General features: G+C 46.7%; 2 protein-coding genes across 2 annotated transcripts; one reads left to right on the top strand and one right to left on the bottom strand.

The window, feature by feature from the left end:
• Positions 1-22: 22 nt before the first annotated feature.
• WDR82 (WD repeat domain 82) lies at positions 23-15,399 on the top strand. The gene is made up of 9 exons (XM_009569393.2): positions 23-451; positions 6,261-6,358; positions 9,026-9,092; positions 9,292-9,391; positions 11,436-11,552; positions 11,827-11,982; positions 12,095-12,164; positions 14,173-14,315; positions 14,796-15,399. Exons 1-9 carry the CDS (start codon positions 291-293, stop codon positions 14,823-14,825), a joined length of 942 nt encoding a protein of 313 aa, XP_009567688.2. The 5' UTR covers positions 23-290; the 3' UTR covers positions 14,826-15,399.
• Positions 15,400-15,535: 136 nt separating this feature from the next.
• PPM1M (protein phosphatase, Mg2+/Mn2+ dependent 1M) lies at positions 15,536-26,649 on the bottom strand. The gene is made up of 10 exons (XM_054076213.1): positions 26,398-26,649; positions 25,200-25,323; positions 24,290-24,544; positions 23,670-23,782; positions 23,004-23,088; positions 22,550-22,668; positions 22,013-22,076; positions 20,918-21,025; positions 20,473-20,621; positions 15,536-20,206 (listed from the first exon to the last, which is right to left on the bottom strand). Exons 1-10 carry the CDS (start codon positions 26,604-26,606, stop codon positions 20,062-20,064), a joined length of 1,371 nt encoding a protein of 456 aa, XP_053932188.1. The 5' UTR covers positions 26,607-26,649; the 3' UTR covers positions 15,536-20,061.
• Positions 26,650-26,716: the final 67 nt, after the last annotated feature.

Genomic DNA, 26,716 nt, shown 5'->3' with positions numbered 1-26,716 from the left:
CGCCCCCAGCTCCCGCCCGTATCCCAGCATGCCCCGCGTCGCTAGCCGCCGCTCCCGGCGCAGCAAGATGGCGGACACAATGAGGGGGAGCCGCCTCCCCGCGGCCTGAGCGGGCCCAGCCGACCCCGAGGGCGCTGCCCGGCCCGCCCCGCCTCTCCTGCCCGCCCTCCGCTCATCCCCTACGCCCCGCCGCGCCCTGCCCGACCTTTCCCACCGCCACCGCCCGGGGCCCCGCCCGGCTCCCCTCAAGCCCCGCCGCCGCCCGCGGCGCGGCCCGGCCCGGCGGCGGGATGAAGCTGACGGACAACGTGTTGCGGAGTTTCCGCGTGGCCAAGGTCTTCCGTGAGAATTCGGACAAGATCAACTGCTTCGACTTCAGCCCCAACGGTGAAACCGTCATTTCCAGCAGTGACGACGATTCCATCGTTCTCTACGACTGCCAGGAGGGCAAGTGAGTGGCGGGAACCCGGCCCGGGGAATGGCCCTGACTGCCCCAGCGAGGGCGTCGGGGAGGGAGTATCGGGGTGTTGAGGCGGGGAGAGTGGGGCAGGTGGCCTGCCGAGGGTTGTGGGATACCGGGGCGGTGACGGGAGTACCAAGGGGATGTTGGGGGGGTACTGGGACAGGGGAGGGGGAGCTGAGACGGTTGAGGGCGGGGCCGGGGAGAGGTTGTTGAGGTGGTTGAGAGGGTGTACCGAGGGTGGGGGTCATACTGAGGGGATGAAGGAGGAGCTGGGGCTGTGGAGGGGGGCGGCGTGGCGGGAGGGGGTACCGGGATGAGGATGGGGAGCTGTTGGGGGACATGGGATACCAGGGCTCTTGAGGGGGGAGAGTGGGAGAGGAAGGAAGGGTACCGGCGCAGTGAACAGAGAGACGGAGCTCTACGTGAAGGTGCAGAATGGGATACCAAGATGATGAGGGGAGCTGCTGGCAAGGGTGGTATGCCAAGGTGATGAAGGCAGTGCTAGGGCGGTGAGGGGTGCCAGAGGGGCTGACTATTTGGCTTTTGGAGGGAAGCTGTTGTTAGTGTCTGTCTGCAGGCTTTAGCTTTGTTTTTGTTGGTTTTTTAGTGTAGGGTTGTAAGTGGGACGTCAGTGTTTAAAGTGGAGAGTGTGTGGTTATAAACAGTGACAGAGGGGCTCGGGGATGGGAACTGTGTGGTTTTGTCTGCAGCACAGGAGTCTCTGCTTGTTAGCTCTGGCCACTGGAGCCAGTGGGAGATCATTGCTGTGAGAACTAAATAGTTGTTCAGCTTAAGGGGTCAAGTCTGGTCACATTTCTGTTAAAGAATTTGTCCATGTGGTGGGTAACTCCAGTTTTATTTTACTCACAATTCAGAGTTGGGTCTTCACCTCAGTGAGTGGGCAAGGCTTACAAGAATCGATGGGTATTTATATGTTTTACATAACATTATGCAATAGGTATTATCTTTGAGAAAGTTCTTGGTGGTTTCCACATTATTTTTAAATTTTTTCATTCTTCATTAACCTGAAACTCCACAAAAGTCCATCTTGATCATCAGTCTTAGCCATCTCATTCTAGTTCTCCTTCAGAAGTGATGTTTCAGTAGGTCACGCTCATGCTCTGGTCATAAAAATCACATATCTTCTCTGAGAACATGTCTTTTTTCTTGTTCACCTTTACACTTCAAAGAAAACCCTCAAGTTATTCCATTCACTTTACTTAATCTGTGTCTAGACTTAAAATAGATTACCTTTTCTTAAGACATCTATTCCATTATTATGTCTAAAATCTATAGCCTACAGTTGACATTTTTTAATATTCTATTGATTCAGCTTGACTGGGTTTTAAGCCAGCTATAGCGAGGGCTACACAGATGACATTTGAACATATTGTTGTGGCTTGGCTTATAAGATTAATCTCTAACACCTGTTTCTAGTATTTTATCTTGCAATTTCATATTTATCTGAATTAGTATAGCTTCTGCAACCAGACCAAGACATCACAGTTGCTGTGTTTGAACATTGCATCCTGCATATTCTCTTAATTTCGTAGACCACTTATTATATGTTATTTTACCCTTCTATTTAGTTTGCTTGCTTTACACATTAAAGTTGTTGAGTGTTTCTCCATCTGATAGTCGACTCTTATTTGAAATTATTCAATTTTTATTTATGTAAGAACCAGTAACTTGGTATGTATGGTGTCTGCCATGGGTTGTTTTCTCGGTCATAGAATCAATCATAGAATGCCATGTTGGAAAGGATATCAGGGATTGTCTGGTCCAACCTTTTTAGGTGATATGCAGTTTAAATGAGATGGCCCAGCCCCCTGTCAAGTTGAGCCATAAAAGTGTCCAGTGTAGAGGAAGCCACCACTTCCCTGCGGAGATTATTCCAATGTTTAACTGTTCTCATAGCGAAAAATTTTCTTCTGGAATGCAATCTCTATCTCCCCAGGAGCAGGAGTAGAAGGGCTGAATGATGTTAATGCAGATGACACCGATTGTCTTTGTGGTGGTGCAGCCTCCACTGCTTTGGCCACTCTGATCTCAGGATAAGCCCTGCACAACTCGGGGGCGAAACTCCACTTGTGTGCTTAGTTACAAGCGCAGTGAGCTGGGACAGGCAGGCCTCCTGCGCTGGGAGCTGTGTCCGCCTGGCAAGGGCGGTGAGCTGGAACGAGCAGGCACTCCCTGCTGGCACCTGGGACTCTGGCTGCCTGGATCATAGCCCAATCTGGACAGTACCAGAATGGTACAGTCTGGAAAGTACTGGAATTCTATGGCTGGTAGAAAATAACAGGATTGCCTAACCTGAATCTTGAATGGAAAAATACTGACCAAAGTCAACCAACTCATGATCCTATAAATGATGATCTCAAGTGAGACCCTTTGAGCTCTCTGGGATCACAGCAGGCTGTGACCCAGCGTCTTGCTCTGGACTGGGACACCTCTCGGGGTAGATTTCATGAGGATTCAAAGAGCATCTGCTAACACTGATGAAAGGTGAAGTCATACTTCTCAAGATTCCATGATTGCCTGTTGACAAATGCCGATGCAGTAAAAGTGAGTAATTCACTAAATTCAGGGGAAAGGGCAGTTTTGGTCATAGGCTGATGTCTCTGTGTCTGTCTATCTCTGTGTTTGTGTGTCTCTGCATGATTTAATTTGGGAAACGATCCAGTAAGTCTCCTGTGAACCTTGCCATTCTGGAACTTTAACTATTTTGTTGTTTTGATTGTAGAAAATTCTTTTGAATCTTGTTGTTAAATTGAGTGATGATTAAGTGCTGTTAAGCATTACACACCCTAATCTTGTGATTTTCCTGAAAACAATTAATAAATCCTAAATTGCTGCTAAATCAAAGCCATGTAAAAATCTGTATGCGACACATTGGTGTTATTGGCAGGGTCCTACATCAGGAATCGCAACACTCTTCCACTTTCAAACTTGTTTCACAACCTATCAAACTATTCTCTATATTTGTTCAGTTCATCCCTGTCTCCATCTAGCCCTGATGCATGCTTTACAGTTGGAGAGTTTTCTTTAAGGAAGTTAAATATAGGTTGATGGTCGTTTACTGCACTGCTACAGAGCAGTGAGAGTAATCTCATCAAGGTAAGCCCTGTCTCGGGGTGCTTCTTTCTAGTGGGTGTAAAATTAATTTAAACATTTGTCATGTACCATCAACCAGCTTAAAAGTATAAGCCTCATTTTTAAAGGTACCCAGGGATGCTCTTCTTTCACCTGCAAAGCTTTAGCTGTGAATCACTTTTTAGTGAACTTCAGTTTCTAGAAGTGTCAGAACAGTTTAAACAGCGATGTGTAGCCCAGAGCTGACAGGACAAGATTATCTCTTTTAAATACAGCGTCCCTTATTCTGTATGTTCTGAGTGTAGACAAAAAACTTGAAAAATGTGTCCTGCTTTTTCAAAAGCATCCAGTAATTTTGGACACGAGATTCCACTTCTGTTTCAAAATGTGTAAACAACTAACTGGTGATAATTTTTTTTAACCCATTCTGCCTGTCCAAATACCTCCACAGTAAGTAGCTCAAAAGCATAACCAAGAGGCTTTTCTGTGTCTTTTGGGGCTTAAGAAGGGACTCTGAGAACTTTTAGAATACAGTTGTGTGTTGTGATGTACAGTGGTCCTTGAGGCTGGGAACAGGGCCTTGTGGCTGCGACTTGTAACCCTGGTGTGATAGAATGGTGGTCTGGCCAAGGTTTAGCTTGTGTTTTAGTGTATATAAATTGTGTATTATTTTTATATACTTACTTAAATATTATATGTATATATTATGAGTGAGCCTGGGTTTGGATGATGGTTTACCCTGCAGTAGTAGTGATTCAAACCAAGGCACAGGTATCGTTGCAAACCTCACTTGTGTTTTCTTTCCTCTTTACAATGTATTTGACTGTGATCTTGTAAAGCATTTGGTTTTGGCGATATTGCTTGATTTGCAGGTGGGCTGAATAGATTAACCTTAAACTTGGAATTACGTTTAGTGGTTGCAATTTGTTTAAAAAAATATGTCAGACTTAGTTTTCTTGTTTGTGCTTTTAAATAGTTGGGAACAGGCCATTGGTCTTGTGTGAAGTGAGATGCTTCTGCTTGTATCAGCTTACATGAAAACTTCATCTTTCTTAAAACACAGAAGTACTTACTTTTGTTCCTTTTGGTAAATGTGCTTTAGTCCATCTGTTGATCTTTATTGTCTCTGTATGTTCTTTGGTGTGACCAGATAGAGCTCTAAGCTTTAAACTTTTCATAGGTACGGAAGAACCAGACTGGGTGTGAGAGTTTCAGTATGTGTTGAGGTTGGTGAGGTTTTTATGTCTGGGTGTTTTTTTTCAATGTGGTCAAAGCGCAGCTGAGGTGGCTACAGAGCATGGTATGAGGAAGTGTATCAGGCTTAATGTTACAGAGTTTTGGTGTCTAAATTTATACATTTTGTATGGTATTTTAAGTTTGTAGCATGTTTGCATCTGAAAATTGATTTAAAAATCTACAGGAGGAACTGATGTTGAGATTTGGCCTAAGTGGTGAGGGTAGTATATGGGTTTTAATTACACATGTTGTATTGGCTTTCAGTTAATGGAAGCTTGTCGTTTGAAGTCAAAGCCCTTGAGAGTTAATCTTTAAGAATGAATGTCTGGTTTTGTTCTGGTATGAAAAATCTCCAGCTCGTGCTCTTTTCTGGGTGTGTCAGCTTGAGGCTGATGAAAACAAGAAAACAGTTGAGCTCTTAGAAATATCTTGTCTGGGGGTATAGTCTGATGAACTTTTCTTTTTATTGGTTTAAACAGCTCCTGCTGTTTGTTTCCATTCCCGTGCTGTCATCTTTGGTTTGTGTTGATAAAATATTTTGTGGGCCTGTGTAGTAGCTGAAGTTATGAATTGCTGAATTAAAAATAACTCCCGGAAGGGGTTGCATTGTTTCTGGTGTTGATCGGTACCCCTGTTGGTTAACTGTCCTGCTTTGAAACCTCTGTGCTACCTCAGTTGAGGAAGAAAGGAGGAGGAGAGTGATGGAGACCTTGCACTGCTTAAGCAGGCACTGCTGCTGCAAGATATGCCTATAAGCCAGATACTTCTGTGTTTAATTTTGTGGTTTAAATTTCCAGTATTGCAGTACATCGCTTGCTTACCAGACCCCTGAAAATCCAGTTCTGCATGTTGTTTTCACACACGCTGGAATGTCTTTAATTCTGTTGCAAAATGTTACATTTGGATTTGTGCTTTAATTAAAATCGAATGTGAATATAACTCTCCAATAGTTTGAGAGTCCCTGCATTACCATTGCTTTTATAGACTGATATATGTATGTGTTTGTGTTAATAAGAAGCCCTAGTCTGAATGAGACGCCCTGTTCTGTGTTTTGAAGTGACATAGAACAAAAAGACAAATTATTCTTGATCTCAGACAAGCGGCAGATGAATTAGAGATTTGGATAGGCAAGGGAACGGTGAAGCAGTGCTGCTTGACAGTAAGGGCTCATTATTCTAGCTCCTTGTATTCTTTTTACAGTAGACATCGTGGGGAGAAAATTTTTGGAGGAGACAAGTCACTTTGTGGGTGTTGCAAGGAACTCCTCAAGCGTAGGGATGGTCTTGGAGAAAGCACCAAGGTGCTTGTTTGAAAATCAAAACAAGAAATTTTTCTTTCTTTATGTAAAAACATTGGACTACTCAAAACAATCTTGTAATATCTCAATGACAGGCTTTGTTAATGTGGTGAGTTTCGATTTGAGCTTTTTGTTGCAGTGAGTACAATTATTTCTGCTTCCTTCTGACAGACCCAAGAGAACGCTGTACAGTAAGAAGTACGGAGTGGACCTCATCAGGTACACACATGCTGCCAACACTGTTGTCTACAGCTCCAACAAAATAGATGGTAAGTGATCCACTAGAGTTGAGCATGTTTAATCTCCTTACGCTTAGAACTGCATGCCTGGATACATAGCTCTGTAGAGCTGGGGAAAAAAATTATAGCAGCTCTTCAGTGATAAAGGTGCTGTTAGAGGCAGAGTAATTAATGTTCAACTCTAATGCACAACTCAGTGATACTTCCTTGAGCGTGCTGGCATGAGTTCTGTTCATTGCTGCAATAACCAAGGGATTAAACATTGTTAGTGGCGATAGAAGTCCAGTTCTTGATTCTGCTGTTCACTTCGCTGCTGGATACCAGTGCTGTCAGTCTTCTGTGCCTTAATATTTTCTGCATAAAACGAGGCAGAAGGTGGGCTAAATGCTGTACCTCTGTCTGATAAACAAACAAATCGATTGCAAAGAAGGGGAAAGATTTTCTGTTCTCTGTATGGAGCAGAGAGGGCAGGCAGTTCTGGTAACTGGGCAGATCACCAGCCAAGCCTGGAGGGCGTTATCAAGCTCTTTTGAGGTTGGCTTTGCTTCCCTTAATCTGTTTTTACCATGTAATAGATGGAACAGCCATTTTCATGCTGCTTCTCCACAGTCGGTGTCTGTGATAGCTATGCTTCATAAATTGGTGACATCGAAGGGCTTCTGAAGCTTCATGACAGGCTTTCTATTAATTAATTTGAGTTTAATTTAAAATTCAAGTGTAAGAACTGCCACAGATAGGTACGTTAATGCTTCTCTCTGGCAATGCTTCCTAAGTTTGGAAACAACTAGTGTTCAATTTGTCTGTTTTATTTGTGGTTGTCGGTGTCTGAAAGTTTTTCTGTGAAGAAGTCTCTCAGCACAGTGCTTTATAAATGGATTTTAACATTCTATTAATAAATTTGTAAGCATTTCTGGAACAGTGGTTTTGGTTTAGTTTTTTTTTAGCGGAGATGGAGCTTGACAGTAGAAATACCGGTGCCATGTGGTGTGTGCTAGGTTACTTAAGGAATTTAAGAGAATGAATTTAGAGCAGGTGGAAGTTCAGAGTTAGGAAGTCAGGTTAAACTAGGACATTCTGGGCCTAAACAGAGAGGAACAAGGAAGTTTCCAATAGAATTGGATTTAGTGATGTAAAAGGATTAAAACTGTGACAGGAAGCACTTGCTCTTTTAGTATGTTTCACAGCCTACTTATTGCTTTTTTTACAAAGTTATTACCTTATGTCACATTTCTGGCTTCACTGTTACTTAATTTACGATTAATTAACAATTAAGAATTTAAGGAACATTTTTAACGCCATTTCGAGTTGTGATGTTTTATTTATAAGCACTGCTAAGCCTTTGAGGGTAGTGTTATGATAAATACTTAATTAAAATAAAACAAAAAGATAGAATGTGTAAACATTTCCTGTTGTTAGAAACCATAAGCCTAGTAAGACCAGCATTATGTTCTGTAGGGGTACCGATGCTCTCTAGTTCCTAATGCATGCTGTTCTGGGAAAGGTGTGTTGTATTTAACCTGTTAACAGAGTTATTGGGAGGGACAATTAACCCAGGAACGTGTTATGGGAGGGCTGGTGCAGGCTCCCAAGCATTTTGAGTGTTGCAGTTGCTACCAATTCACTTCTGAAGATTTCCTCAAGACTTCAAACCTCGTTCCTCTTGCCTGATTCCAGGCTGAGGTAGTAGTTTGTACAGTTTGAGGGTCTATGATACCACCCGGTACAGGAGATAACTGTACAGGCCACTGCCTTGCCTGAGACAGAGCGCTGCCAACGAAAGGATCACAAAGCATTGCACTTCATCAGTGTTTCCTCTTTAGCAAAGGAAGGTGAAATTCTGCGTGGGTACTTCAGAAATCAGGTAACAACAGTTCTTGCAGGAAAATCTAGAGTGATATCTTAATAGCACGCTTGAAGCGTCTCAGTTCTAGCTATGATGGGATGCAATGCTGGTGTTAGGAATTTGTTTTTTATAGTCACCTGAGGTCACTTAGAGCCTTTCTGAATGGTATGTCAGCAGCATCGTGTTTCCAGCTCAGTCATTCACGTTTTAATGTTCTTCTCAAATACTGGAGGATAGTCTAGAACTCTGGTCTCATCTTGATCTGAAATCTCGGGCAAAAGTTGTAACTCAATCATTTTCTCACAGAATGCTGAATGAGTTTTTCAGCAAGTCCTGAACCCTGTAGCCGTTACGAGCGTTAAAATGCTCTCAACAACTGTTAATATGCTCTCTGTGCGTATTGCATCCTGTTGTTGGTTCTCCTTCAAATCAAAAGCAAAAATGCCCCTTTCCCTCAGTTTGCCTTTGGAGCTGCAGCAGGACTTGTGACAGCAACCAGCTTCAAAAATTTGATTATCAGTTTTGTGAGGATGATGGGATAAAACCTACTGGTGCTTAAATCTTAGCAGCTTTGAAATTAACTTGCATGAATCAAATGACAATTTGTGTGTAATGTGACTTCAGACTGTGGGAAATACCCTTCCTGGTACTTGATTTTCACTTCTGCCTTAATAATGAAGTTGGTTTATGTCTGTTTTTAACATGATTCTATCTCAAAGTTGAAGTCAAATGACCAGACTTGCTCACTGTGGCAAGGCTGTTGTTGCTGTGAGGAACAAGTTTACTGCGTGACCACTTTTAGATAAGGTTGGTTTTGTGGTATAATTAAATTTATACTTTGTTTATGGTTTCAGATACAATACGATACCTCTCCCTGCATGACAACAAATACATTCGGTATTTCCCGGGACATACAAAAAGGTAAGGTGTGGCTTGGGGACAGTACAGGAGAAATTGAAATCATGGCTGTAATGAGCTTGAGTTATGTTATGCTCAATTCACTCTGGTTTTTGGTTTGTAGAACTGTTCGTGGCAATTACGAGCTTGTACACAACTGTTGAGGTAGATGTTACTCCATTGTTTTGTGTGTTTCTGATGCATGCGGTCTTCCGTGTTGCAGAGTGGTTGCTCTTTCAATGTCTCCAGTGGATGACACTTTTATTTCTGGATCTCTTGATAAAACTATTCGACTTTGGGATCTCCGCTCTCCAAATTGCCAGGTAGGCAAATTCACATGTACAGTGTGTTACGTTTTGAGTTAGAAGGATGAAAAAAGCGTGTGTGTTTTAACCAAATTAAAAACAAAAACGCTGCCAGCAATGTATCCTGCTGACTTAGTGTTGACACCTTCCTGGAATGCTGAAGGAGCCTCAGTAACAAATCTCTGTGAAATGTGTGTTGCATTGTGTAATGCCACTCACTTTCACTTGTGTCTCTGCTGGAGAGATCTGCAGAGAACAAGAAACGACACCTGCAGCTGATGAAACAAGAGGAGTTGGGTGTCATCAGCCTGTTCATCAGGCTGCTATGCCATGCAGGGAGTATTCTTTCTTAGCTAGCATCTCTCCTGGGCTGGGAATGGCAGCAGGAAGGGTGTTGAGAGATGCATTTTATCTGAGTGTATATAGCGTGTTTAGAATTGATGCCTTGATGCAATTAGATCATCAGATTCTTCATGAGGTTTAAAGTAACACAGCAGTCATGTGGTCTGCCCCCTCCTTGCATGACCTTTGTTGTTCATCAGACCTGTTTGTGGGCAGATTTAACTTTCTAGGGAGGCAAAACGCTGTTTGTGTTTGTTTATTTTATTACAATTGTGTACTGTGCTTTTTTAGGGAAAGCAGGCTTGTGTGAGCTGAGAAAAGCACCAGAGGTGGCAGCAGGGAAAGAAAGACTAGGAGTAGAATCTCCACCTTTTATTGGTTATGAGGTATTTTGTCTCTATCTGGACACGTAGTGTCGTGCTCTCATGTTTTCCCATATCACTGGGACGATTTTGCTTATGAGAAGGGGCTATTTTTTTATTCCATATGATGAAACTATAAATTCAAGAGTGAGAAAAGGTTCAGTTTCTTACAAAATGGTTTCATCTGTCTTAAACTCAAGCTTTTTCTTACAAGAAATCTTGAATTTGCCTTTCTCTGGGAGAGTGCCTTTAATGCCAGTGTAAGTTTCCCTTGGGATGAATCTCAGAGTTGCTACAGATGAAATAGGATTGTAAATTAAGTAGCAGTTCTGTGGTTTATGCTAATGCCTGAAGTCATATGAGTAGTAAAACTAGGACTTAAAACTCTAAGCTGTATCCATCAGTTTTGGGAAGAAGGTGAAGTGTTACTTGTCATTTTCAATTTGACCGTGAGGTGGCAGCCATAGTGCTGAGAAATACTACCTGGGAAACAAGAGATGTTCCACACGTGAGAGCTCTGAGTATTGGCAAGCTTACTGCCTGGCCTTCAAAGGTCACAGGGAAAACCCACCTAAATTGGAAAGAGAGCAGCAGTAAAGTCTCTAGACTTCTAGAGAAGAACAGTATTTTCTTGAATCTATTGTTACTTCAAACAGAGATGTGTTCTTGTTTATGTGTGTGCATGAAGACGTTTGACTGACTAACACGCACAGACTTGCCAGTCAAGATGCAGAAAATTATATATCTTATTGGCTTTTGCCAGGTTTTCTCAGGTCTTTTCTACTATGTGACCTAAGTAAAAGTTAACATTAAAAATAAACATTGATAGCAGTCTGTCAGTTTTGATGTGCAAGGTCTGTTGGCTTGTAGGAGGTATGAGTTTTCATTAAACAGGCATGGTTCAGAACCAAACAGTGAACAGATAGTTTGGTGTTTGCTGAAGCTCTTTCTACTTGCTTTCGAAATACATTATTTTTCCCCTCCTTCACAACTGTAATGGGTAGAGTGTTGCTATGAATCCAAGTGTTTTATGGTGCTGTCTGCTGTGGTTGTTAGTACAGCCACATCACCCTTCCTTCTCTGGGTACTTTTTTGAATAGACGATGGCTGAAATGAGGTCTTGTTTTGTTCTAATGTAAACTTTGTCATTGCAGCAAATTGAAAGCTCTATATTGTGACCTGAAGTAGTCAGAATTGCTTTCGAGAAGCTGATTTCTGAAACCTTTTTAAAAACTCAGTATTGGCAGTTGAGATTCTGCCCGTACACTGCTGTTTTGTTCACAGGCGGCTCAAAGTGGGGGAGGCAGATATGTGAGCATTAGTTTCACAAAATAATTTGAACAACCTCTATTTTCTAGGGCTTAATGCATCTCCAGGGGAAGCCCGTGTGTTCTTTTGACCCAGAAGGGTTGATTTTTGCTGCTGGAGTCAATTCTGAAATGGTGAAGCTTTATGATCTCCGTTCTTTTGACAAGGTGAACTACCTTAACTTCACTTCTTGCACTTTTTATCTTGCAGGATGCAATCTAAACTCGGTGCTCAGAGGCTGGTTTACTCTTCTTCAGCTTACAGTCTGGGGTGCCTACTTGGCCCCTAGAGAGCTTTTGGTAATTACAAATCACACAGAGGTGTATATGCTGTTACCACATCCTCAGATTCACTCTTGAACTAATGTTAAAGTTTACTTCTGCTGACTCTTTAACCTGTTCTAAACTCCTGCTTAGGCTTTTTGTTATTTGTCATTTGAAGGGGCCATTTGCTACATTTAAGATGCTGTATGATCGAACATGTGAGTGGACAGGCCTGAAGTTCAGTAACGATGGCAAACTCATCCTCATATCAACTAACGGAGGGTTCATCCGACTGATTGATGCCTTTAAAGGAGCTGTCCTGCATACGTTTGGGGTGAGCATGTTGCCTGCTTGAAACTCGGTGTTGGTTTTGGGAGCAGATGCCCTTTGGTTGGGAGATGGCTGTGAACACACTGTACTGCTTATTCTCCTGTTTTGTGCTCTAGGGTTATAACAATAGTAAGGCTGTCACGCTGGAGGCATCTTTCACGCCAGACTCTCAGTTCATCATGATAGGTAAGATAATTCTTCTTGGAAAGAATTGCAATGCTCTCTAATTAGGTGTGTTACGTAGGACTAAAGCTGTGTCTGTGGGGAAGCAGAATGGATTTAAATAATACAGTGCAACCGCCAGCTTTCTTTGTATTGACAGTTTTGCGGTTTGTTAATTTACTCAGCATTTTCTAGACTGTGAAATGTAAGCGAGCCTGCAAGAAGACTTTTATTTTTTTCCTTTATACGTGAATGCTGCTCCAAAAAAAGATAAGAAACCGGCAAGTTGTCAAAATGCATAGAGACCTGATGTGTCAGGGCAGCTGCATTTTGCTCACGCGGCTCTTGCAAACCCCATGTCTGTGGAACAAGCTCTGCTTAACCCATGACAGAATCATAGAATCACAGAGGTCGGAAAAGACCTCCGAGGTCATCAAATCCAGATGTCAGCCCAACACCGCCGTGCCTACTAAACCATGTCCCAAAGTGCTACATCTACGCATTTTTTGAACCCCTGCAGGGGTGAAGACTCCACCACTTCCCTGGGCAGCCTCTTACAATGCTTCAGCACTCTTTCCGTAAAGAAATTTTTCCTGACATCCAATCTGAACCTCCTCTGGCGCAACTTGAGGACACTTCCTCTTGTCCTGTCGCTTGTTAACATGGGAGAAGAGACAGACACCCACCTCGCTACAACCTCCTTTTAGGTAGTTGCAGACAGTGATGAGGTATCCCCTCAGCCTCTTCTTGGCCACCTGTTTACACTGCTAGGTCGTGTTCTGCCAGCTGTCTGCCAGTCTCGTGGCTCCTGGAGTACAGTTCCGTTGGCCCAGGGCCCCTTCCTCGCCCCGCACAGGAGGAACTCTGAAGTGAGTGGCAAAAAGCATTTGCAACTGCTGTAAAGCCTGGCGCTGCAGGTTGGGCACCCAAAGGTCAACACTTAATCACTGTCCGACACTGCTGCCCAACAGGACCTGTGAGCCCAAGTCAGATGCATCTGTGTGGTGCTGCCCCCTCTTAGCGCTCCTTTTGTTCTTATTTATATGGTTGGTACATCAAGTACATTGAACATTGTGATGATTGGTATCTGGCTCCTCATTTTTCCTGGAGGAGTGGTGGTTTTGGCAAAACTTTTTGTTCTGTCTGAGAACTTCCTGATTGTAAAGAAGGTAGGGAAGGGCTCTTTGTTTAATCTGTCTCCGGAGAACACTTCATTGCACATATTTACCTTCCTTTTGTGCCCTTCCGAATGAAAACTATAGTGAAAGAAGTTCCAAAGCACTTAATTCTGTTGGGTTTTACCTATGTTCAATTTGTAACTTGTGCTTCTTAACATTTCCTCTCTGAAAGGCTATACATATAAATAAGGAAGCAGAAGGAAATTCCTTGTGTTTTTGTTAGGAATCCTATTTGAAATGCAGCTAAAGCAGAATTAAATTATAAAAATGTGAAGTGCTCAACCTCAGAGTTTGCAAAATGCCATTTGAAAGTTAACAACCTCTCCTGTTGTAGCAATGCAGAAAGTTGACTTTTCCAGTGAAGTTTCTGGTATTTGGCCCAGTGCATTGAAATCTAGTTACCTTCAAGGGTAAAGTCTTTGATTCTGTGCCTGCCAAGTGAAGTATTTGATCTCCTTCTGCATCTGAACTGAGAACTTGTGCGAGCAGTAACTCTTAACACAGCTTTTAGCCTCTTGCACATCAGTGCAAGTCGGCAAGGCTCTTTCTCCTTAGCTGGGTGGTGTCAGCTCTCCTTTTCTGCTGGGTGACCGTTGTTGTTAACCTCTTTGCCAGAACAGCATTGTGCTGTGTTGCATAGTTGAGTCTCTGCAGTGCAACGACATAAACCTGCTGTTTATAGGTGTGTGCACTCCAGTGACGTTTTGTAAATGCCTTTTTGATGCTTTGAGAATGTTAAGCCTTAAGCTAGAAAGGCATGCTTATTCCTACAGTTCTGACAGAAACAGTTATGTTCTTTTTCTCTGCTGGCCTCTCCAATGTATCTTGTTTATGTTTTCTATTCCTGCCTGTAGGTTCAGAGGATGGGAAGATTCATGTTTGGAATGGGGAAAGCGGGATGAAGGTGGCTGTGCTGGATGGGAAACACACAGGTCCTATAACCTGTCTGCAGTTCAATCCAAAATTCATGACTTTTGCTAGCGCATGTTCCAATATGGTAAGGAAAGTGTTTTAAGTTCCTCCTGGTTCAATGAGGTGCTGACCCTTTTAGAAATGATCAGAAAGGCTCAGTGCGACTGATGAGTGTTTCCTTAGGCTCTGGTGAGAGCCAGGTCCCTGTCTTGTGTGCACCTTACTTGGCAGGCAGATGTGCAGGGCAGAGTCAGTGTTGGAACACACATGTGAAAGCAGAGCAGTGACTGAATGCATGCAGAAGTGTGAGCTCTTTAGGTCGCTGTACTCAGATGGTATTTTCTGTCTGTGTAAGACTGGCTTTTGCTTTGGGGAATGTGCAGTGCAAAACCAGACCAGCGTAAGCAAGGATTGTAATCATAAACTGCTGGGAAGGCCTTGCTGCCTTGTGGATAGTCTTGGTCTGCATGCATATAGAAGGTGGCAGTGATCAGCTCCCACAGTGTGCCCTAAAAAAAGTTTGTTTTCTGCCTTTAAAAGGTGTTTTTTCTTTCTTCTTTTGTAGGCGTTCTGGTTGCCCACTATCGACGACTAATTCCTATGCTGCAGCTGCTGTCAGATGACTTCTGTACTACTAAAAGCAGCGCATCATTGCAGAAGTGTTGGAATTGCCAACGTCTCCTAGACTGTTTTCCTGTTCCTGCATATGTTCTCATATGTCTTACCTTTATTTGCCGCATTCCTTTGTGAGGACTCTTCCACTCGGCCTCCAAGCGTGTTCAGAAGCAGCATGTGACACATTCTTACCTTCCAATCTGTGCCCAGCAGGTTTCAGCCGAAGTTGGAATTGACATAGTATTATTTCTAAGAGCAGTGAAGTCTGTTTTATTTACAAAATGTCTGTGGCATTTTTTAAGCTGTAATTGTGTATTTTCCTTCTGTAAGTGCTCAAGATTATCCAAGCTGGAATGTGCAGTTCTTTCCCATAGGTGCGTGTTTTTCACATCTGGGATCTCTGGTTTCACTGCAGCCCACAGGTGCGAAGTTACTTCTGTGCCAAATGCGAACAATGACAGTTTTCAGCTTCAACAGCAGGTGCTGGATTCTCTTGCAGTGGAACCCGTGCTGAAAGAGTGGGTGACTGTAAATAAACATGATACATCCTGTCATCCTTTTTTTTGGCAATTCAGTGTGCAACAAACCATACAGGTTTTGCCCACTACCAGAGCTTGCTGAAGCCTCCTTGCTGCTTGCTGTGCCAGCATCCCAGAGGGCACAGACAATACTGATGAGGTCCAATCAGTGTCCCAAGCAATAAAGGAGTCTGACAGCAGGAAGATGGAGGAGCCAAACTGGGACTGAAAGCACAGTCTGCCTGTGTATCTTCCTCTTGTATCATCTTGGCTGATTTTACTTGTAAATATCGGGGCGGGGGTGGGGGGTGGGCAGTGGGAATGGGCCATATTTTTTTACTTTTAGATATTAAAGACTATGACGTGGGCCAGTGTTGTGGGGTGTCTAGGCTGTGTTTGCCTTCACTGATGCAGTTTTCCCCTCCTGGTTTGTAAATAAGCTCCGTTAAATTTTCCCAGCACCAGGATTAGACCTGTATCGCTTTGTAGGTAAAACTGATGTGGGGTTAGTTCATTGTTACTTTTTGTTACAGGTTTTCAGCGGTAGCCCCAAAAGAGCGATGCTTCCTTTGCCAGATGGTGTGTTCAGCATTGAATTTTAAAGATCTTACACATGACTGTACTGATTCTATGGCGCTGCTCCAAGGAACGCCCCTGCAGAGAGATGGGAGGGATGTATATTGCTGCTCCGAAGGGGCTTGTGGGCGAATGGTACAGAAGGGCTGGTAAGCAGGTCTTCAAGCCTGGTTCCAGGTTTTTTTGCCTGAAAAGCTGCATTGATCAAATGCATCCACCAGTCGGCTGGCAAAAAATGTCATGTTCTTTGTATTCTTGCTTTTCTAAACGCACTTGGTTTTATGTGTGGGGTCACAGCTTGGAAAACCAATTCTTTCGCTCAGTCACATGAGCTCTCTCTGCTCTCAAGTGCCAGTCTGTACTGGGGAGCTGTGCTTGAGCATTTTACCTTGGGTCAGTTGCCAATGGTCCCCTATTGCAGCAAAGTTCGTCTCAACTGTGGGGCCTTGTATATAATTCAGAGCATGACTCCCTGGAAAAGTAAATTGGCTTGTAGAACAGCTGCTTCTGTTTTGCTTTTCCTTGCAGTTTTGTTTCCCACAGACCTTGTCAGTGGAACTGTGCTGGGAATGCACATTTCTCCACTGCTGGTTCCTTTAATGTAGTGGCAGGTCCTGAGTCGCAGCATTTGCTTGTGGCAGTCAGCAGGACTGCCCGCCTAAGCCTGTCTGATAAAAGTGATGCATGGATCAGTGCTGGGGTTGAAGCTTCTTAGGCTTTGTGCCTTGCCTCTGCTCATTTTACCGTGTAGGTTTAGGGCCATTTCTGACGGCACAGGTCTGTGATGCAAGTCTGCCGTGCTCCAGACAGGAGGAGGGAAGGGGACAGCTTTGACCTTGCCAAACAGGCCTGCTGTTGGAGATGCAGATGAAAGGTTTATGCTATTGCACCAGCATCCCTCTTCTCATGCTGTCCCACGTCCCCCATAAGGGGGGGACCCCTATCTTGGTTCCCACAGTGACTGTCTTTCCAAAGCCACCTCTTCAACTCCCTGTTGTTACATTTCAGGCTGCTTGGTGCTATTTTACCATTGTTGGTGTTTCCGTAGGCAGCCGTTTTTTGCAGTGGTTTGTAGCATACAGTTATTTAGGGGATGTAGTGCATTTTAACAGTTAAATTTCAGCATTCGGTAGCAAAACTTTCAGGGGTTTACAAAGTCTATTGCCTGAGGAAGTGAAACGATAGCCTCCAGTGGTTTTCCTTGTTACTTTTTACCAGGGAAGCATTTGGAAGCCTTTTATGCTAAAAATAGTCATTGCTAATGTGGTTTGAGCACTTGTCTAAAGACCGTTGTTCAGCTCTGCAGTGTTGTAAAGCATTGTGCGTCGCGGCATGAAATGAAATGTTTAAGAGGAGCGAGGGACTGATTTAGGAGGACACGTACACAAAGAACATCGGTGTCTTTCTGGAGTGAAGATAAATGTAGAAGTTTGTGGGCAACACTACGCTAATGCTTAGTTCAGAATTAAAGCTGAATGCCTTCTCATTAAAGCCAACTGCCACCCACACCAAGGCATCATTTGTGCTTGATGTAGCACTGAGGGTTTTTTATGTGCCCTCAAGAGAGGGAATTATGCCAAGTATTGTCACAGAAATCTGTCGCATATTTCTAGAAGGTTGGGCCAGAAAGGTGAATGAAGCTTTTGGCTTCCAGCTTCTATGTGCTTCTCTAAAAGTTATCAGGATGGCAGTGCCTGTGCTCTTCAGGGCAGCCAGCTAATGAGAAACAGACCTCATTAAAAAACGGCACTCACAGCTCTAAGAGTGTCCAACCTTACGTAAAATCAAGCAGGAAACAGCATTCTCCCTCCAAAATTGACATTTAGAAGACGAATCCTCCCCGTGTTCTTTGGGATGAAGGAAAGACCTTTATTCAAAATGAGGGGAGAGTGGGACTCAGTCGCCCACCTCTCCATAAGCAGTGGTAGTGGCCGAGCACATCTGCTTGGGCTGTAGGAGATTGTTGGGTTCAATTTTCTTCTCCAAGTTTGTTTTTGAGAGGTTTGTTGTGGTTTATTGAGGCTCCCAGGTCCTTGGCGAATGTCCCAGCCCCTGCTCTGGGTGACACAGGAGCAACTAAGTGAACAGGCTGGGAAGCAGCGGTGTATCCTGTGCGATGCCTCTTTGTTTATGCACTTTAAGAGACTTCACCTTGGGTTTGGGTCAGGGGCTGGGATCCCAGTGAGCCTTTTGGAAACTGCTCTCTTTGTTGAGTTGGTGTGGGGATTTTGACTCCTACGTGGGCATCTACCAGACCAGTGTAAATAGATAAAATCAAATTATGCTTTGTCAGAAAATACGTGGAGAATTCAATGCTGTGGCTGTTACTAATAAATATTTTCTAGAGATCAAAGTGCTGTAAATTCTGTGTTTGCCCAGCGGGATACAATTTGCTTGGTTTCTTAGAGGGAGGATGGGAAAATCATCCTTTTTAGAAAAGCTCCTTCATTTTGGCAAGTCAGAAGCTTTGTGGTGGAATTTGTGATGCTCTGGAGCCAGCCCTACATATATTGTCCATTTTAAGAGGCTTTTCCTGCCTAGGAACATACTAGGATAGGGAAGCAGCTACTCGTTGAAGTATGGCACCCTAGATAGGAGGGTGTTCACAGAAGCGTGGGGTCTGGTTGGAGGACCTAATCCCTTTCTCATCAGGAAGGTGGGAAAATAGTTTGTTGGTTTGGAGTAGCAGGAGACTGACCATTACAGTCAATGTTATGTATGGCATTACAGCTGCTGTAGGGGGGCAGCAGCCAGCATTGGGTTAACGGGTAAAACTCCATCCACATTGCTTTCAGGTTAAACCCGAGAGGTTAGGGAAAAGCAAACACCTGTCCCTTGGGCAGTACTGCTTAGGGAATGCTTCAATCTACCAGTTGTCAGTAAAGATGAACGGGAAGCAAAAAATATCCCTGTGATTTTCTAAGGCTGCTTTTCTCCATCTCAGGTCTGGGTAAAACCTCTGACAGGAAAAAAAAACTGCAACAAGATGCATTAAAAATGTTTTTATTTGGCCTTCCATCCACATGGAACTTAACCAGGCACTGGGGTTTGTCTGCTTCGCTAGGGAGCCTTGCAACTTGTGTAATGAATAACAAAAACCAAAGTAGGAACTAGGGGAGATGGGAAGTTTGTCCAGACCTGAATTTGTCTGGCTAATAAAGAGGTTACGAAGCAGATTCTCAGAGTTTAAGGCACACCTCAGTTTGGGATGTCTCCTGCACTGCCCTTCCTGTTGAAATTCGAGTCCAAGTGCTTGAGAGTCAGCACTTGCAGATACGTTTGAACAAAACCAGTTTTGTTTTACTTTGTTTACTTAAACCAGATGTATTTAAACCGCTTCTGTTCTCATCAGTGCTACCAGCTTTGCTGTCAGAAATTACCTGAATGAAGGGGAAAAGTGTGTTAGAAACCTGTACGTTGCATTACATACGAGTATACTTAAATGCTCTTGAATAGTAAGGCACGTGTCTGCACAGGAGGCTCCTGTACACCAGTGTGTAGCTTCATCTGCTCAAATTGTCTGTTTTGAGGTGGTGCTGCCTCCAAATGTCAATCTCCTCGAAAAGTCTGGGCTACTGCTTCGGCACTTGAATCAGGCGGATATGGCTGCACCTCACACAGTCTTAGCAGCAGCTCCTGAGTTTTCAGTACATCTCGCGTTAGAGCAAATGGATACAAGGGACATTTTAGCTTATGCATCCAGTCTTACACGATTTAACTCAAGTCTGATTTAAAATCCAGCTCGTAAGCGTGACTGGATCTCATTTGTCAAAAAAGATGGGTCACTAGAAATGTGGATTGGGGCTTGTTGTACCGCAAAGGTCTTAAAATTAGTACCCTTCAGCTTGCATGGCCCCCTTTGCAATTTCTGCTTGGTCCATCAAAGAGAAAGGAGTAAAAAGGGAATGATTTGTTGCCCACTGTTTATCTCTTGCATGTTCTTAAGGAGCTAACGTTCTTGCTGATCTTCTGCATAAGTTCTGGCTGTGCAATTCCAGGTTCCACTACAGGTGGTTTTGCTGGAAGGAGCATACGTGCACAGCAGAGAACACTCACTCTCAGGTTGATGCTGAAGAGCACCACAGCAGGGGGACACCGAGATCCTGTGTGTCACGCTCGTGGTCAGTCCTTATCCCTGTTGTGTAGTGGGATGACAAATACAGAGATGTCATCGTAGGATGCCTCGTGGCTGTCATCCAGCATCCACTGGTGGCCTCTATTCTTTCCCCTTGCTCTGCAAACCAAGCACTTGGCCAGTTCTGAAAATCTGTGGGTGGAAAAATGCAAGGTTTGAGTTAACATTCCCTGCAGAACAACGCCGAGATGTGGCTTTTTATGGTCAAAATAGTAGGGTTTTTTTAAGACACCAGCTTTATCATTGTTGTTTTGGGATGAGGAAAGATTAGGTGGCCGTTTCCAGAGTCACAGAAAAGAGAGCTTGGTCATGCTGGAGCTGACCTAGAAGCAGAGCAATCTCAGCCTGTGTTTGGTTTGATTCTTTGTAAAGGAAAACGATGGCAGGACTGATATTACCTGTGAGGATCTGTGCTGTTTTCTGCAAGGAAGCTCCTGGCCATATGGGCCACCTCTTTGTTGCACAGAACATCCCAGAGGCCATCGGTTGCCATGATGAGGACATCATCTTCCTGGACGTCATGCAGAGCGAAGTCAAATACATTCACCTGGAATGCACGGGAGAAATCGGTGACTATTCCTGCAACATATCGGAGGGATGGGGGAGATGACTCTGCCCCTGAGATACAGCTTGAAGTGGAACCAGGGTGCTTGGAATCTTTTGTGTCCCCTTGCTGCTGGATTCCTCTGCTTTGGAGGTTCTCTGGGCAGCACGCAGAGAGATGAGGATGGAAACAGGACACAGCTAAGACCTGGCAGGTCTGTAAGAGGTGGGGACTACAGAGGAGGAGCAGAGTGTTTAATTCTACCCTGCAGTTCCAATGTGCCATGAATAACCACTGACCTTGGGAATGCAGGAGAGGAAAGGTTTGACTTCAATGTTGGTGTCAATGACTTTGAGTTGATGATCGCCCAGACCTCGAGAGACAGCCAGAGTCCCCAGCAAGCGAGCCTGACCCCAAACAAAGCAAAATAGTTTTAAACCATAAGAATGTGGCACCTTTAGAGGTTAATGTGTGGTTTGTCCTGACTGATCTACATGTTGCCTAATCTACTTGTTGCTGAACAAGTTGGGGTGGTTCAGCCTGGAGAAGAGAAGGCTCTGAGGAGGCCTTATAGCGACCTTCCAGCACCTGAAAGGGGGTACAGGAAAGCTGGGGAGGGGCTGTTCACAAAGGCTTGTGGGGATACGATGAGGGGGACGGGTGTAAACTGGAGAGGGGCAGATTTAGACTGGACATTAGGAAGAATTTCTTCACCATGAGAGTGGTGAGACACTGAAACAAGTTGCCCAGGGAAGCTGTGGCTGCCCCATCCCTGGAGGTGTTCAAGGCCAGGTTGGATGGGCCTTGGGCAGCCTGTTCTGGTGGGAGGTGTCCCTGCCCATGGCAGGGAAGTTGGAACTGGAGGATCTTTAAGGTCCCTTCCAACTCAAACTATTCTATGATTCTATGACTTTAGGACCCTTCTCTAAGCATCATCTAGAGCCACCCCTGGAGATTTAAGAGATGGAAGAGTGATCAGATGCGATGGCCCAAAGTAAGCGTGGAGACAGACAGTCCCCAGGTGATGGCTTGTGATGTGCTCGGGAGTCACTAGCACGTACTCTGGGAATGCCAGACCTCAGGAAGCCCACGGTGGCATCGGGGGGGTGAGGAGGAAAACTGACTTGCGTTAGGAGTGGTGGGGAAGGGTCCTTTCTTCTGGGAAAGGAACTTCTGCACCGACTTCTTGCAAAGGGGGTGCCATGCAGGTTGTGGCACTGCCTGCTCGACCGAATGCGTGCAGTCATTGCTTCTCCCTGCCTCTTTCTTCCCTCTCCTGGCTCTTTTTCTCAGCCTCTCCTCCAGGAAGAGGGTTTGTGGGAAAGGTACCAGTTAGAGCTGGACAAGGCAGTCCAAAGTGGGATCTGGTAAATGAGTGTAAAGCATTAAGCTACCTGCTTCCCGTGACCGTGGACAAGAGGATATTTGAGGTCGGCTTTCTCCACCGTCTTGTATCCCCTAGAACAGAGGATTCGGCATTGATTTGGGATTTGTCTGACTTAAAGGTACAACACAGCTGGAGTGTTTTGACTTGATTCAACCCTTGAGGTGCCCCCATGCACAGGCAGCTGACAAAGATAGGGGCAAGGTGATTTGCTGAAGCAGACACAGTGAATATGACCCCCTACTGAATGCCCAGGTGCTTTTCTCTCTCCTGTTCCTCTCCAGCTTGTACCTGCCCCAGCCTGACCTCTCAAGAGCCCAGAAGGACCATCTCAACTGTTCCCTAACCACCCTGCCATGGCCCCACTCCTTCAGTCAAGGGGGAAGGCTGCTCACAGCATTCTTCTCTTGATCTGGCACAGCTTTGGACCACCAAGATCACTGCTCTCACCTTCGCTGCACACCTCTAATCCCTTCACCTCCCTGTTGCTACGAGCAGGTAAAGCTGCCCTGTACCACACCCTTATCCTCAGGCAGAAAGGACTCACCAGCCTTCCATGAAGTAATCTCGGTACAGGACTTTCTGGCCCACGTCATCTCCCTTCAACCTCCGTGGGAACTCAAAGCGTGTGAACTCGCCATCCAGGAGCTTGGGGAAAAGAAAAGCCTGGAGGAGGGAATGAAGGCATGAGGATGGACAGGCTCTGCTGCAGCAGAGACAGGTACCAAGACGACACTCTGCTCCTGCCCTGGTACCAGCACCGCCAACAGCAGAATGCGACCAGCAAGAGAACAGAAGTGAGACCGCATCTTAGGGAGGATGTGAGCATCTCCCATACTAAAGGCTGTTGGTTGAATCGTGCCCCCAGCCCTCCTTGGTTAGTGGTAGGTGACATTCTTTGGGCCTTTGGGAAAAGCTGGTGATGCTCTTGCCACAAGCCCTCTCTGACCCAGCGGGATGCTTGCAGCTAGATTGACTGATGAGCAAAAGGAGTCACTCACCAAGTGCTGGATTCGCTGCCTCTCTGTCTCGGGTGTGAACTCACAGCTCATGGGCACGATGTCGTCCTTCAGAACGAGAATTGCCCTACAAGGGGGAAGAAGCAACGAGCTGAACCGTGTCCTTCTCTGTGTCCATCACTGCAGCTCTCTTCTTAGCCAGGCTATACCCCAGGGTCAGCCAGGTGTGGGACTGGCAGTAACCAGCGGCAGAGCAATGCCAGAGAATAGCTCTGTGCTCCGGAATGTTTGAAAATGCTGTTGTAATAAAATAACTCCATTGCAATTGCACTGTTGCGGTAGAGAACTGAGCCTGCCTGGCTTTGACAATAGCAGAGCTCATTGCTAAAGAGTGGGTCAAGGCCAGATGAGGAAGCTTTTAGAACACTTTGAAATCACCTTCTACTTTTTAACACCTTCCAGACTGATCTCACTGCTGCGCTACCATCCCAACGCTGCCCTGTGGCTGGGCAGCATCAATCCTTTGAAATCCCCAAACCCCTTCAGGAGGCGTAAGAACATCCATCCATCCAACAGATCCTGTGGCAGGCAGGAGGGAAATGGCTGGGCTGCACATTTATGTTCTGTAGGATCAAATAAGACGCTGGAAACCCTGCATATCTTCCCAGTCCCATTCCCCAGCATCTTTCCCCTTTTATTGTGGCTCACCTGCTGTCCCCAGCGTTGGCCACATACAGCTTTCCCTGGAAATAGAGGGCAGCCAGAGCAGTGCAGCCTCCCGTCTGGTTCGTAGATTCCATCTCCTGGCCGATGACTTCATCCTGTTGGTTTAAACAAGTTTGGAGAGTGATGTGACCCAAGCTGCTGCTTTCTGCAGCTGCCTCGTGCCTCCCAGCAGAAATTCAGAGTCAAAACTGGCTGTAGATCGCCAATGGAAAACCAGGAAGGTGGAAGGTAATGTTGTTTCAGTATAAAGTTGCTGCTACTGGAATAAGGACCGCTTTAGGAGGGTGATGGGGAGATCTCAAGCTTGTATACTCTGTACAAATCTGGCAGTAGCCACCATGTAGCCCCAAAGAAACATATTCCCTGGGCTTCGCAGAGATGCTGCAGCTTTGCTCTCGGTCAGCACTGCTAATGTGCAACACATCTGAGGCTGATCTTGGGGAGCAGACCCAGTGTGATCTCAGCATACTTGAAGGCACAGCTGAATGTTCCTGCCTGCTCAATGAGCTGCAGAACCGCAGATCCTGCCCACCTTGGGCAGCGAGGAGGGACAGACTGACTGCTTGGGGCAGCAGGACCAGTGCCCTGCATGGGGTACTCACGCATTCCTGGAAGGCGTTCTCCAGGGCTCCCACCACCAGGTCTTCTGCATGGATGCGCTTCTCCTCCACAAACTGTGGGTCGCTGTCACAAACACAGCGTCCGCTCAGATGCATGGGGGGACGAGCCTCTGTGATGCCTCCCACAACCTCCTCCAGCTTCTGCTTGATGCAGTAGTGCAAATAGTTGGAGGCAATGATGGCAGCTTCTGGGCCACCATGGCCATCAAACAGCGCCCAGTAGTAACCAGTCAGGAACTGCAGCAGGAAAGAGGGGCAGGACAGCAAAGAAGAGAGAGAAGACAGGCGCTGGAGAGGTCAGACGGATAGCAGGCTCACAGCCAGGACATTGCTGTATGTGTTTTGCCTGGCTTTTCCACCCCAGCTACATTTCCCTGCTGCCAGTTAATCCCCTGTGCAGCTCAAATTCATGCCCATGTGCTGCTCTGCCAGACTCGACATCGGAGCTCTGAGCTATCCACCCTCACGCACTGTTGCTCTGTGTTTTAGGGGAGATGGAGCTACTCTGTTTTACAAGATGCGAGGCAGAGCCACTCCCAGGTGAGAGCATCCCATGTGCACGGTGCACGCTGCTGTCCCCGAGTGACGCCAACAAATACCAGCCCATGGACACAGAGCGAGGACAGCAAAGGAAAGGCGAGGGCACCGAGTAAAGGGCTTGGACACTGCTGCAAGGCATGGGCCAAGGAAATAGAAATGGCACTTACAGGCAGAGCTGGGTGTTTGCTGGCCAGATGTAGAGCACATGGGTCCCATAAAGGCACCCAAGGAAAGGTTTCAGTCTGTGGTCATGTAGGAGTGACGGGGCAACCCCCCCATTTCCTGTACACGGACCCTTGGGTGCAGACCAAGGCTGGGAGCAGCGTGAGCACAGCCTGCCCTTGGGCTATACCTGCGTGGAGCACAGGATCAGCCATTCTTCGTCCTCCTCTAGGCCCGGCTCTCTCCTCCGGAGGGAGATCTGACAGCAGGCTGCCTGGTCCTCATTGAACTCCGACTTCTCGGCATTGATAACCCTGGGGGTGCAAATGCTCCAGGTAAGGCGTGGGGATGCCCTGCCCCTCGCCTGCTGCCAGCCAGCGTGCTGGGTCACATATGGCCACAGTGAATGGCCGCATCTTGCCCCGTCCTGCCCGTCCCATAGCCCCTGCTCCCTTTTCAAACTCGAGGATCTCTTTGCTGGGGACCTAATTAACAAGTTGTTATATAGAGGAGGAAAACACTTGGCCAGGAGCACCAGGGACCAGTGCAGCACCCTGGCTTCAAGCAGCTCTTGTCAGCGGCTCACGCTGTGCTGCTTCCTTGGCCACAAAGCGAACTGCAAAACCGAGCCCCTCTGACCCTGCACCCCTGGAGTCCCAGAGCCCTCTGACCCTGCAGCCCCAGGATCTCCCAGACCCCTCTAACCCCACACCCCCAAGGTACTGGAGCCCCCTTTAACCTCACCCTCCAGGATCTCCTGGATCCCCCCAACCCCGCACGCCCGGTACCGGACCCTCTAACCTCACCCCTCCCTACTCCCCTGGTCCTCTCCGACCCCTCCTGGGGGTACCGGACCCGTCTGACCCTGCACCCAGAGATCTCCTGGACACCCCCTTTTAACCCCGCACCCTGCCAGACCCCTTTAACCTCACACCCCGGGATCTCCCGGGCCCCTCTAACCCCGCACCCCGGGGACTGGACCCCCTTTAATCCTGCACCCCAGGATCTCCCAGGCCCCCTTTTAACCCCGCACCCCAGGATCTCCCAGGCCCCCCTTTAACCCCATACCCCGGGATCTCCCGGGTCCCTCTGACCCCGCACCCCGGGGACTGGACCCCCTTAACCCTGAACCCCAGGATCTCCCAGGCCCCCCTTTAACCCCACACCCCAGGATCTCCCAGGCCCCCCTTTAATCCCACACCCCAGGATCTCCCAGGCCCCCCTTTAACCCCACACCCCGGGATCTCCCAGGCCACCCTTTAACCTGCGTACCAGAACCCTCTGACCCCGCACCCCAGGATCTCCTGGACCCTTCTGACCCTGCCCTGGGGGTCCCGGACCCCTCTACCCCCGGGCTCTCCCCGGCCCGTGCCCCTCCCCGCACTCACTCGGCGTATCCCGCGCCCCAGGGCAGGCTGTGCCCGGCGCCCCGCACGGCCCTCAGGCCCCGCGGGCTCTCCTCACCGCCTCCTCGCAGGAACTTGGGCCGGCGGTAACGCAGGGCGGTGGGCGGCGTTCCCGGGCCGGGATCCCCCGAGCCGCCGCGCCGCCCCCCCGCGGGGCCGCTCCGCACCCGCCGCAGCCACCCGGCAGACATGGCCCGGCTGCGGGGCGGGGCCCGCGGGGGGCGCTGCGGGCCGGGGCCGACAGGGGGCGCTGTGGGGCGGGGCGCTGCTGGCGGCGTGGCGGGGCCGGCAGGGGGCGCTG

This window comes from Cuculus canorus, chromosome 11 (assembly GCF_017976375.1).
Source record: "Cuculus canorus isolate bCucCan1 chromosome 11, bCucCan1.pri, whole genome shotgun sequence".
NCBI lineage: Eukaryota > Metazoa > Chordata > Aves > Cuculiformes > Cuculidae > Cuculus > Cuculus canorus.
Note: the sequence above shows the minus strand (reverse complement) of the source record. Positions and strands in the feature narration are given on the sequence as shown.